Source organism: Hyperolius riggenbachi, chromosome 1 (assembly GCF_040937935.1).
Source record: "Hyperolius riggenbachi isolate aHypRig1 chromosome 1, aHypRig1.pri, whole genome shotgun sequence".
Lineage (NCBI taxonomy): Eukaryota > Metazoa > Chordata > Amphibia > Anura > Hyperoliidae > Hyperolius > Hyperolius riggenbachi.
The window spans coordinates 382,469,482-382,483,532 of record NC_090646.1 but is presented as its reverse complement, the minus strand read 5'-3'; the positions used below and the strand labels follow the sequence as shown (position 1 = coordinate 382,483,532).

The 14,051-nt window shown below is 45.1% G+C and overlaps 1 protein-coding gene across 2 annotated transcripts in view; it reads right to left on the bottom strand.

Annotated features, from left to right (window-relative positions):
- The window catches only part of CNTLN (centlein), a 540,427-nt gene that overhangs the window by 400,948 nt on the left and 125,428 nt on the right, over positions 1–14,051 (bottom strand). For both annotated transcript variants that reach the window (XR_011020538.1, XM_068234381.1), the window contains exon 8: positions 11,072–11,234. Coding sequence is in view for 1 of the 2 variants with exons in the window: in XM_068234381.1 (XP_068090482.1) it covers positions 11,072–11,234 (163 nt within the window). In the remaining variant the exon portion in view is untranslated. The remainder of the gene's footprint in view (positions 1–11,071; positions 11,235–14,051) is intronic.

Below are 14,051 nucleotides of genomic sequence, written 5' to 3'. Positions count from 1 at the left end.
ATTTTTAACCCAAACTTAGCCCATTAACCTATATTAACCACTGCAATACCTATGCCTGTTTATAAACGTTTAATGACTGCCGCCAGTAGCGATCGGATGCAATCGCTAGGGCGATAGTTTCAGGCCCCAATGCTCTACAGATGTAACGCTCTGCCATTGCCTCGCAATGCATCTGTACAGCTCTATGCCCCCTGAACTGTCGCCCTAGCAAACGCATTCGATCGCCACAGACGCGCAGACTGGGGATAACTGTCTGCCACATGCTCAGCTAGAAGTAAAATATGGCACATGGGGTAATCATTTTAATCGGGAAGGGCCAAATAATTTGTTTGTAAATGTTTTATAACTGTGGGATGTGAGATTTGAAAATTAGGGAGGGGGGAAAATGAAAATTTTTTTGTTTTCTGCATTTACGCCTAATTTTTCCCCATAAATGGACTATAAAACAAAATAGTTTGGGGAGAAAAATATTACCTAAAGAAAGCCTAGATTGTACTGAAAAAACAAGATATGTATCACTAAGATGGCATAGATAATTAAAAAAGTTACTGCTGTATCAAAACGACACAGCTAAAGTGTCAAAAACGCCAGGAACTTTAAGTTGTAAAAAACATAGAATGCAAAAGGGTTAAGGATCCAAGACTTTTTTCTTAAAAACTAGCAGAGATCACGGTGATTGGCTCACAGTGATTACGGGATCAGTAGCCAATTAAATTGGTTCATGACAGAGATACAGAGCTCTGCTAATAGCGTGACAGCGGAGTGAGCAGGTTACAGCATCGCAAACAATAGAAGCAGCGTGTGCGCGTAAACTGAAATCTGGCAGGGTTAAACAGACATAAACAGGGCGTAGATTTCAACTAGCCCAGTCCATAAGTGGTTTAACTGCTATAAAGGTGGGAAATGTTTTTATATGCAAGTCATTATGGACCACAATGAGTTATAGAAAAGTTAAATTAGCAGTTACCGTATATACTTGAATATAAGCTGAGTTTTTGGGATCAAAAAAAGTGGCCCAAAAGTGGGGGTCTTGGCATATACTTGAGCCATAAGCAGAGTAAGGCTCCATATACAGTGGTCAAGAACATTACTGCAAGTGTGTATGGGTCTCAAGCATCTATGAGACAATACTATTCACAAAAGAGAAAATGGGGGTAGTGGAGGGAGCAGCTGCTAGGACATCCTGCTGCAATGTGCAAGCCTTAATCAATTGTCACCTGTAACCTGGGGAGATTGGAGGTTAGGGAAATCTTTTCATGGATGTGGGCTATAGTACATTTTTCCCATATGGATGTTAGATCTCTGGAAATCCAATTATGACTGAGGATGTAATTAAATCTAGCCCCCCCCCCCCCCCACACACACACAAACACAGGCTTACAGCCTCGAGGCGAATATTTCATTATAAAAACCAGGGGACAGCTACCTCAAATCAGTCCCCTCCTGACGGTAGCTGCGGCTGGTCTCCTGGCCCAAGCTAGTGGACTCCTGGTCTAACCAGAATTGTGTCCGTCCACAAAAGTCCAAGGTTCTTCTATCTGGATCCCTGTATTTTGGTAAGCAAATTGCTTGGTGTGTATTTTTGTACTTTTATCCTTGTAACTTTTTATTTTGTTTTTTGTAATCTTTTGTATATATTCTGTTCTGCATTGTTCCACGTTTTTATGGAATATTAAATCGTTATTTAATAAGCTTGACTTCTGCTGTGCTAAACTAACACTTATAGCCTAGAAGAGATTGAAGTGCAACTGTGTATAGTCCATGCCTAATTGTATGCTTGAGCAACACTACCATATGAAATTGTAATTGCATTGTGTGTGGGGGCGTTTGTCATACGTTGGCCTAAAGCGCGCAGCTGACCCAACGTACGAAAAACGCCAGTGCGAGTAGCGACAGCAGAGTGGCTAACAGTATCGTTCGGAACGACTGTTAGTGGGTTTTTGCTTCACTACAGTGTAAGATTGCAACTCTGTGTGTGTGTGGGTGCATGGCGTTCCCGTATTCGGCCTAAGCGCAAAGCTGACCCGAATACGAAAACGCGGAGTGCGCGCTGAGGACTCGACAGCAGAGTGGAAGTGTCTAGCGAACAGCTAGTGGTGGCAGTGAGAGGTGTTCTAAGGGGTCCCAGCCTTGTTTTAGCTCGAAGAAGGCTGCTCCCCGCTTGATCTGGTCAAACCCGCAGTCGGGAACCGTATACGCAGGAGTGCTGCGGGCCGGTTCCTGACATAATTGGCTGGCAGTGGTGGGAACGTTTAGTACATTAGTACGCAGTCTAGCTCGCTATTCTGAGTACTAAAGGCTGGAAGCTTGCTAGAAGCAACTAGCCTACAAAAGTCTACTCAGTGCAGAATCTATATACGTTTTTTTTTGTTCAAAGATACACACTTGGTATTTGCTTTCCCTCCCCCCCCCCTTTTTTTCTTTTTATTTTTTGCAACACGATGGCTCAGAGAGCATCCAGCTATGCAAGGCAAAACAAAGAGATACTACTCAACCTGTGTGAGCACAAAGGCATCGAGACGGTGAGCGGCCAGACTAAGGAGCAGTTAGTTCGTGCGCTTGAGGAGTATGATGAGGCAGAGCGAGCCCGTGCTTCAACGTCAGCGGATGCAGCTCACGACACGCCAGAGGAGGAATCGCTCCCGCCACAGAATGCGAGTGGAGACGATGTCCTGGATGATCCACCGAACACGGAGATGCCATCTCTGGAAGCTGATCTACAGCTACTGAACTCGGCTGATCCTGAACTGCGCCTAAAGCTGACCCTACTGCACCGACAGGCAGAGGAGGGAAGAGCTGAACGGCGACACCAAGCCGAGCGGGAACAAGCTGCACAGCGACTCCAGGCCGAGAGGGAAAGAGCTGAACGGCAACACCAGCTGGAGCTGGCTAAACTTCAGCAGCAGAACCGGTCTGCTGGACCCGCAGAACGCGAAGGTGAGCGAGTCCACAGAATCCCCCTGGATAAGCTCCCCGCTATGGACAAGGACTCTGACATAGACACTTTCTTACAGGGGTTTGAAAGGACTTGTCGGCAGTATGGGGTGCCCCGTGAGCAGTGGGCAAGATATCTCACACCAGGGCTGAGAGGCAAGGCCCTGGAGGCGTTTGTGAGTCTCCCCCAGGAGGAAGAAACAGACTTTGGCGATTAAGAAAGCCATTATTGCGCGATACCACCTCACGCCAGAAGTGTATCGCAAACGTTTCAGGACAGTGCAGCGAGGTCCTAATGACAGTTACCTGGATCATGCGTGCAACCTGCGCACTGCCTTCCAGCAGTGGCTAAAAGGACTGTCAGTCAAAACCTTGGATGCCCTGCAGGAGCTGATGATAAAAGACCAGTTCCTACACACCTGTCCTGTTGAGGTCCGGCTGTTTGTGCTGGATCGAGAACCAAAGACTGTGGATGAGGCTGCGGAAATGCCCGATTCCTACACGGCCCATAGAGCACCCGAGTCCCGGAGGACTACTACATCCAGCTGGAGGGGAGAACAGATTGCTAAACCTGTGTCACCCAGCACCCAGAGGAGGCAAGCACCGCTGTCTCCTGGATTCAGGCAACCAACCACTGACACTCGGAAATGCTTTGTATGTGACAGGGTGGGTCATATCAGCACGACTTGCCCAGAGAGGAAGAGGGAGGCCCCAAAATCCAGTGAGGCCTCAAACTCCAGTGAAGTCCCAACTGCTTTGTGTGCTACCAGGAATGCCACTGGCTATGCAGAGAATCTGAAGCTTGTCACGGTTGGGGGTACAGTTGCCACTGGGCTGAGAGACACTGGAGCAGAAGTGACTCTCATACATCCTCAGCTTGTGAACCCGGAGCAGTACATACCTGGGAAAATGATTGCTGTCAGAGGAGTTGGGGGTGTCGCCCCAGCCATACCCACCGCTTGGGTCCACCTGGATTGGGGGGCCGGTAGCAGAATGAAGGAAGTTGGGGTAACTGACAACATCCCCACCAACGTTTTGCTGGGTACTGACCTGGGATGGTTAGTGGCCCGGTATGAGCCCATTCCAAACCCCGTGGAGCCTGCATCCCCAGCAGAAGTTCAGGACTCTTGCAAGGTACTGTTTGATAATGCTGGGCAAGGGGGAGTGCTGGTGAGGCCCCAGGGGCTACGGACTGTATACTAGTAGCCAGCCCTAGTGATTCTCCAGTGCCTAGGCCTGGAGTGGGACCTGTTGATACAGAGACTGCAGAAACTGATGATGTAATTTATGACGCACGGACTATCGAGGCGATCGATGCAGGAACTGTTGATGATACTTGTGAAGTGCTGAGTAGCAATGTGTGTAATGATACAGATAAGGTGGATGTTTTATGTGATGTCCCAAATGACAATATGTGTAAGGCGGATAATGCTGATGTCATATGTGTTGTGCTACATAATGCTGTGTGTCAGGTGGACACTCCGTCGGCTGCAGGAGTAACCAGCAGGGCTCGCTGGGCTGCAACAGATGGATTGCCCACTGAAGGGGCAGACGGCACCAGGCCAGGTCTTCCCCCTTCAGATGTTTTTAAGACCAAAGGTGATGTGGGGTATGATATGTGTAATGTGGGCGCTCCCTCAGCTGCTGTGGTAACCCGCAACGCTAGCGGGTCTACAGCACAGGGACTATCCACCGAAGTGGCAAATGTTGCTGGGTCAGCCACATCCAATTCGGAACCTGGCCCTGAGGGCCCAGGAGCCTCTCCGTCTGCAGCCTTCCTGGAATGTGTGACAGGCAGCACTGAGCTCTCTGGGGCTGTTCAATTTGACAGCAGCCTGGAAGAGCTCAGGGGGCTTGCCAGCAGGTCACCAGCTGGGAGGGGCGGGCTGAGAGGGTTCTGGTAAGTTATTCCCTCTGATCTGTCCGAAGTGGAGGAGGCAGACCGGCAGATAATCGTTCCCCAAAGGGACCGAGAGATAGCTCCTGCCACTATAGAGAAAGTGCGTGTAGCGACTGTGGGAACCCTTACCCAGCTGCAGCACTGTCTCTATGGTCGCAAATTTACGGTCGTCACTGACCCACATTCCCCTGGTTGGTTACGTCAGGTTGCCAATGGCAACGACACATTGCAGCAACCTGACCTAGCTTTCCAGTCGGGTAGCTTGGAGCTAACTGACAGGTGGGGAACCCTCCTGAGGATGCTAAAGGGTTTCCCCACCCGGCCAGGCCGTCAATGTAGGCTTTGGCAGGATGATTCGTTAGAATCACCTGCCAGCGCCAGCTGGAAGGGGAGCAATCATGGGAACGCTGATGGGCTGTCCCGTCAAGCAGAACCAACAATGTAGGGGCTGGCAGAATAATCTGGGAAGATCATCTGCCTTGCCCCATTCTAAAGAGGGGAGGTGTGGTGATATATTGAGGTGCTGATGATATTAGGAAATACAGGAACATATCTCTGTCATTTTTCTGTCTGCTATAACTCACGTGTGTATTCTGCTTTGAAGGGATGGTCATCTGGCTGTACTACATTTGCATTGAATTTCTCTGGAAGCAGGGGGCTGGGACATTAGCATACAGTTCCTCTAGACAGCCTGAAAACAGGTAATTAGGAAACACTTAATCAGACAGTTGCTTTGAAGTCTATACAGGTGGTCCGACCCTGTTGTCTGAATACTGTAGCAGAGGTGTATGGTGCTTGGAAGCAATTGTCACCTGGACTGGCTGCAGTATGCCTTGAAGCAGCTCACACCAGCCTGAGCCAGGACTTCACACAGGACATCCTGCTGCAATGTGAAAGCCTTAATCAATTGTCACCTGTAACCTGGGGAGATTGGAGGTTAGGGAAATCTTTTCATGGATGTGGGCTATAGTACATTTTTCCCATATGGATGTTAGATCTCTGGAAATCCAATTATGACTGAGGATGTAATTAAATCTAGCCCCCCCCCCCCCCCCCCCCCCCACACACACACACACACTTACAGCCTCGAGGCGAATATTTCATTATAAAAACCAGGGGACAGCTACCTCAAATCATGCTTGGTGTATATTTTTGTACTTTTATCTTTGTAACTTTTTATTTTGTTTTTTATAATCTTTTGTATATATTCTGTTCTGCATTGTTCCACGTTTTTTATGGAATATTAAATCGTTATTTAATAAGCTTTACTTCTGCTGTGCTAAACTAACACTCATAGCCTAAAAGAGATTGAAGTCCAACTGTGTATAGTCCATGCCTAATTTTATGCTTGAGCAACACTACCATATGAAATTGTAATTGCATTGTGTGTGGGGGCATTTGTCATACGTTGGCCTAAAGCGCGCAGCTGACCCAACGTACGAAAAACGCCAGTGCGAGTAGCGACAGCAGAGTGGCTAACAGTATCGTTCGGAACGACTGTTAAAGGGTTTTTGCTTCACTACAGTGTAAGATTGCAACTCTGTGTGTGTGTGGGTGCGTGGCGTTCCTGTATTCGGCCTAAGCGCAAAGCTGACCCGAATACGAAAACGCGGAGTGCGCGCTGAGGACTCAACAGCAGAGTGGAAGTGTCTAGCGAACAGCTAGTGGTGGCAGTGAGAGGTGTTCTGAGGGGTCCCAGCCTTGTTTTAGCTTGAAGAAGGCTGCTCCCCGCTTGATCTGGTCAAACCCGCAGTCGGGAACCGTATACGCAGGCGTGCCGCGGGCCGGTTCTTGACAATTTACATTATTGCAAAGACATGTACTTGTGCACATTTATAGAAAGGAATCTACATTTCCACTGACAGTAGTGGCAGGTGTCTACTGTCTCTCTAGATTAAAGTGGGTTGGAAGTCCATATTAAGTGAAAAAAAAAATATAAAATATCATTCAATAGGAAATTACTTGTTCGGCATAACTTTCCCATTGATTTTAGTGTTCACTGGCAGAATTTAGTAAAAAAGTAATATGAAAAAAGAAACATCCATCTCTCCATCTTGACTGCTTCTCTGAGATGCCAAAAGTGACATCCCTTTTTTTTTTTTTTTTTTTCAACCCAACCCAGTGTTTTATTTTCCTCTCCCTGCTGTCCCTCCCACAGCACACATCACCTTGACAACAAGCTTACATCAATGTGTAAACCTCCCTAAAGCCTCGTTTACATTAGGCAACGCGTATGGCTGTCCGTTCGTGATGCAAGCGCACCCGATCGCAAGCCATATGCGTTGCCATGCATTGCGCTGCTGATCCCATTCATTGCAGTGAATGCTGTGCAGCGAACATAGTATGAACATCAGTTGTGCTCTCTATGCACTTCTGATGTTCTTGCTGATCGCATACTATACACGCTGCTGAAATGCGCACAGCAGTGCGTATAGTGTGAATGAGGCAAAAGGGTCCTTTTCCACTAGCAAGCGCGTTTGCAAGCGCAAATCACCTGCGCTTGCAATCGCGCAAGCTGCTTTTACCACTGTCCATGTTGCGCTGTACTGTCGCCAGAAATGTAATGCCATTGCAACGAGAATTACGCCACCCAGCGATCGCAATTTATTAAAAGAATGAGTCGCAAACGAAGCATTGTAGTGGAAAAGTAGTATTGTCCAGTTCATGAACGATTGGTTCATTTGAACTGGTTCTTCCTTGTGAGCCGAGTGATCCGATTCATCACACTGAACGATTCATTTGTAACAGTTCAGTGGATGAAACAGGAACTGCAGCTGATGAGCAGTAAGGAGTGAGAGAAGGAACTCCCAGCTCACTCAGGGATCAGATTACAGCAGCAGACTAACTGATGTTCTGAATAGTTTCTTGACTCAATGATTCAAAGAACTGATTCGAATGAACAGGTTCATTGAAAAGATCCAGACTTCCGTCACTACACTGCTAGACTTTCAAGCTGCAAAGGAGGGAAGGAAGAGGGGAAAATAAAACGTTCCCACAATCCAGCAGGCTTAGCCACAACCTCCCAGTTCAGTGACTCCGCAACAGCACAGGTATGGGTGAGTAAGGGGGAAAATGAGGGGGAGGCATATTCGTACACCTATTTAAAAAAATAAAGGGGTATACAAAGTATTGAGGACAAAAAACATCTTTTAGACTTTTTTTATTTTTGCTGTTGCAACCCCCTTTAAAAGGTTACTTTCTGTCTTAATGCTGCAGGAATGGGGGTGGGGAGGGGGGTGTTTTAAGGTCAATTTCCAGCCTCATCGGCCATAATTCATTCAGGTGAGCGGTCCTGCTACCAAGATTCAGGACACCCCATCTACATTGCTGCGGCCCGCCCCCAGCTTGGAAGCCGCAACCTAAATTAGTGGCTAGCCAAGTTGGGGGTGGGCTACAGAAATGCAAGCAGAGGATTCCGAAGAGCTTCGGAAACATGGCCCAACTGCATTGCTGAGGAGAGGAGTGGAGCATCACCTTACAGCTCAGGCAACTACCGGTAATTGATGCAAACAATTGTCCTATTAGACCAACCCATTAAGGTACATTAAAAAGTTATGATACACTTTACTTATAAAACATAAATGTAATTAAAGAGAGACCCCCTGAGACCCCTGCCAATCCTGCATCATTAAGAGAGAGCCTGTAATGACAGGCTATGTCTTTTATACTAGAGGTACTCTTTAACTTAGGACATTCTACCAAAAGTAAAAATGCATACTGAAAGCTTGAAATGAAAATAGATTGTATTGACAGAGCACACTACATGTTACAGTATTACAACCTTCCTCAGGTGTACGAAGGTCGTAAGACCGTAACATGTAGTGTGCTCTGTAAATGTGGGTGTGGTAGGAGGGACAATGGCACAGCATATGACAGAGCACATTGTGGAAAAATAATAATAATATTAAACTACAAGGAAATTTGTTTACCAATAAAGTACAGAAATTGTTTCTTTAACTAAAGCACTTTAAGTCAACTAATGGATATCACAGTTAAAGGACCACTATCGCGAAAAAAGTAGGTAGTTAAAATCTGACAGAACCGACAGGTTTTGAGCCAATCCATCTCCTCATGGGGGATTTTCAAGAGTTTTCTTTGTTTTCAACAGCATTTCCTGAACAGCAGTTTAGCTGACAAAATAGTAAGATACCAGCCAGCCTCCCTAATCACTTGCACACTATTATGTCAGTTAGAATTTGCAACTGCTGTTCAGGAAATCCTGTTCAAAACAATGAAAACCCTGAAAATCCCCCATAAGGAGATGGAGTAGCCCAAAACCTGATGGTTCTGTCAGTTTTTAACTGCCTACTTTTTCCGCGATAGTGGATGTGGCCATTTGGGGCCAACTTAGCTGAGATTCTAGCATGTGTACAGCTTCTCAGATATGCCAATTATACAGTGGCTTGCAAAAGTATTCGGCTCCCTTGAAGATTTCCACAAATTGTCACATTACTGCCACAAACATAAATACATTTTATTGGAATTCCCCGTGAAAGACCAATACAAAGTGGTGTACACGTGAGAAGTGGAACACAAATCATACACGATTCCAAACATTTTTTACAAATAAATAACTGCAAAGTGGGGTGTGCGTAATTATTCAACCCCCTTCGGTCTGAGTGCAGTCAGTTGCCCATAGACATTGCCCGATAAGTGCTAATGCCTAAATAGAGTGCGCCTGTGTGTAATCTAATGTCAGTAAAAATACAGCTGCTCTGTGACGGCCTCAGAGGTTGTCTAAGAGAATCTTGGGAGCAACAACACCATGAAGTCCAAAGAACACGCCCTCAGGTGGGGGAATCTGTCCATAGGACAACTATTAGTCGTGCACGGCACAAAAGTTGGCTCTTATGGAAGAGTGATAAGAAGAAAACCATTGTTAACAGAAAAGCATAAGAAGTCCCTTTTGCAGTTTGCCACAAGCCATGTGGGGGACACAGCAAACATGTGGAAGAAGGTGCTCTGGTCGGATGAGACCAAAATGGAACTTTTTGGCCAAATTGCAAAACGCTATGTGTGGCAGAAAACTAACACTGCACATAACTCAAAACAAACCATCCCCACTGTAAAATATGGTGGTGGCAGCATCATGTTCTGGGGTTGCTTCTCTTCAGCAGGGACAGGGAAGCTGGTCAAAGTTGATGGGAAGATGGATGGAGCCAAATACAGGGCAATCTTGGAAAAAAACCTCTTGGAGTCTGCAAAAGACTTGACTGGGGCAGAGGTTCACCTTCCAGCAGGACAACGACCCTAAACATAAAGCCAGGGCAACAATGGAATGGTTTAAAACAAAACATATCCATGTGTTAGAATAGCCCAAAGTCCAGATCTAAATCCAATCGAGAATGTGTGGCAAGATCTGAAAACTGCTGTTCACAAACGCTGTCCATCTATAACTGAGCTGGAGCTGTTTAGCAAAGAAGAATGTGCAAGGATTTCAGTCTCTAGATGTGCAAAGCTGGTAGAGACATACCCTAAAAGACTGGCAGCTGTAATTGCAGCAAAAGGTGGTTCTACAAAGTATTGACTCAGGGGGCTGAATAATTACGCACACCCCACTTTGCAGTTATTGATTTGTAAAAAATGTTAGAAATAATGTATGATTTTCGTTCCACTTCTCACGTGTACACCACTTTGTATTGGTCTTTCACATGAAATTCCAATAAAATTGATTCAGGTTTGTTGCAGTAATGTGACAAAATGTGGAAAACTTCAAGGGGGCTGAATACTTTTGCAAGCCACTGTAGGTATGGCTACTTGATTTTTCATACAATAGTAACAAATGAGGACATTATTACCCACCATGCTCTGCCCAGCAGATGCTGCTCCATCATGCTCTGTGCTGTGGTGCCTTCTCGCCTCCCCATGGAAACAGTACATGTCAATCTGGTATACTAAAGCAATGCATCTGTACATAATTTTTTCCCACATTACTGAGCTCAATCCTAACAGGTGACACTTATGGTGCATGTACCTTTAAGCCTGGTAGCATACATCCAATTTTGATTGTCAATATTTACCTCTTTCATGTAGTAAGAGAGCTTACCTACACAATTTTTTTAAAAGTATTCAAGATCTGTTGGCCTTCATCATATTACATGGAAGTGATGAAATTGGTCAGTGATTAGTCAAACAAAATTGGATGTGTTTGAACTTTAACATTTGAAGTCTGTAAGAGACTTATATAAAACATGAAATGTGGTAAGAGAGACCTGGTTGTCTATGCAATAAACATACTTTCTGATGTGAAAGAGTCTCAGTTATATGGGCATCTTCTTGACTTCGCAGTACTTTCTGGGTGTCCATGCTAAGTGCCTGAAGCTGCTGTATGAGATCAGACTGTTGAGCTGCATGCTCATTGCTTTGCTTGTACAGATTCTGTAATTCCTGGAGTTCTTTTCTATAACCATAAAGCAAAAAAGTGTAGAAAAATTAAGAAGAAAAAAAATGAACACACACAATATAGAGGCAAGAGACATAGGCATATACAATATACTGGTTTAAAGCAGCAGAAAATATTTAAAACAATTTGTACTAGATACCATTAACCACTTCAGCCCACAGGCCATTTTACCTTTACCGCCAAGAGCCATTTTCACCTGTCAGCGATCTTCCCATTCATTGAGCCATAACTTTATAACTACTTCTCACACCTCAATATTCTATACCTTATTTTTTTCACCACAAATTAGGCTTTTTGTGGGCAATACTTATTTTCAGTAATTACTTCATTTGCTATGCATTTTACAAGTAAAAACAAGAAAATTCCATCCCCTATGATTTTAAGATAAGCATTGCTACTATAAATAAAACCTACACATTATATCTGCCCATTAGTCCCAGTTAACATAACATTTAAATTATGTTTCTAGTACAATGTATGGCGACAATATATTATTTGTAAATAAAGATGTATTTTTTCTGGTTTGGGTTTTTTTGTATCCGGCCGTTAATTACAAGACCGTATTACTAAAATAACAGTAATATAACAAGGACATACATATAAAGAAAAAAAAGGTCAGACCCTAAGGAAACTACTTATGGGGGGGGGCTGCTCTTTTTGTTTGTTTGTTTTTGTTTTACAAGTGTTTGGTAACTGGGGATGGGGGGGCTTTAGAAGGGATTCATTTTATTAATGTATTCTTAAAACATTTTTTGTTTTGTTTTTTCACCACTAGATGGTGCTAGAAACACTATCCTGGGTTACCAGGAAGTGTTCCATTATTTTCTCTTTTTTTTTTTTTTTTTTTTTTTTTACTCTATGCACTCATGCACCTGCCACAGTAACACTGGACACGGATATGTGTCCAGTTAGAATTTAACAGCTTGAAGTGGTTAATGTCACAGTGAGGCATCTTCTACAGAAGTACAATGTATGTGTCAGAAAGCATCTGTAAAGCACTAGAAGAGAGTAGAGATGGTCAATGAGATATTTCCAGCTGGTATGCACATTTTATATACGAATTGTATGCATCTTGGAGTTAAGCCAATCAAAAGCGACAGGAGGTGCACTTGATTGGCCCAATTCTAAGCTGTATACAATTTGCATCAAGCTTGCATGTAAGCACAGAGGAAGATTTTGGACTGGTCTTCCTGCAGCTTTGATTGAAGTATTCATGACAATATTAAATATGTGCTGTAAAGTTCAACTAGTCATCTTCACTTGCACTACATTGAGTGTGAATTACCCTAGGCTGAACAGGAAAATTGACACCCATCCGCGTTGGTGATGAATCAGCTATCCGGTAATTAATTGATTCCAAATCTGATTAGCCCTATGCAAAGTTCTGGATTATGACCATGGTAATTTAAATCCTATGAAGCACTTTTAACTACTGGTAGATGTGTCTGCCTGTGCCCTCTAAAGCAAAGCAGGTAATGGTGGGACATTAGATTAGGACAGTGGAGGCGAACCTTATGGAGGCCGAGTGCCCAAACTGCAACCCAAAAGTCACTTATCTATCGCAAAGTGCCAACAGAAATTTAAACTAAATACTGTACAAACGTTTTAACTCATACATGAACATTATGGAAAAGCCAAGTTGAAAATAAACTGAAGATAAACAATTTCATCCATCCTACTCCTGAAAAAATGTATTCATTTTTTTAGAACCTCCCAGCTTTATTTTCTGTTTTAAAAAGCTAAAAAAGTAGGTTTAATGCTATTGTCTCATATGATGATGATTCAGCTTTTCCCATAGTCTCGCCGTTAGCAATCATGTGACTCCCAACAAGACAAATTCAGCAATCATGAGGCCCCTATCAAGACAAATTCAGCAATCATGAGGCCCCCAACAAGACAAATTCAGCAATCTTGAGGCCCCCAACAAATCATGAGGCCCCCAACAAGACAAATTCAGCAGTCATGAGGCACATAAATAGACAGCATTTCACATGAATGCCCCCTTAATATGGTAGACACCTCTCATCTGGATTCTGAATTCTCCTTTACTGGCTGCTGTGCCTGGCAATACTGTTTTTGGCTGGATTGGAGATGATGTGTGGGCTGAAAGGCCTGGCAGTGATGCTGTGGCCTGGCTGGCGGTGATGCTGTGGCTGGGTTGGCTGGCGGTGATGCTGTGGCCGATGCTGTGGCTGGGGGTAATGCTGTGACCTGGCTGGCGGTAATGCTGGGCTGTGCTTGGCTGGTTGAAGTAAATGCTGGCCCTACTGGTGGTGATGCTGTGGCCTTTTTGACAGTGATTCTGGGCTGGCTGGCCTGGATAGTTTAGGTAGTGACAGGTGCCCCCTAGTTAAGGTAGCGCCAGAAGTCCCCCAGTATAGGTAGTGACAGGAGCACCCCAGTTCAGGCAGTGACAGGAGCCCTCTAGCTCATTTAGTGACAGGTGCCCCTTAGTGTATGTAGTGAGAGGTGCCCCCAGTTTTGGTAGAGACAGGAGCTCCCCAATTTAGGTAGTGAGTGACAGGGACCCCCAGGTTAGGTAGTGAGTGACAGGGAACCCCCGGTTAGGTAGTGAGTGACAGGGAACTCCAGGTTAGGTAGTGAGTGACAGGGACCCCCCAGGTTAGGTAGCGAGTGACAGGTGCCCCCCAGGTTAGATAGTGAAAGGTGCCCCCTAGTTAAGGTAGCGCCAGGAGTCCCCCAGTTTAGGTAGTGAGTGACAGGGACCCCCAGGATAGGTAGTGAGTGACAGGGACCCCCAGGTTAGGTAGTGAGTGACAGGGACCCCCAGGTTAGGTAGTGAGTGACAAGGAC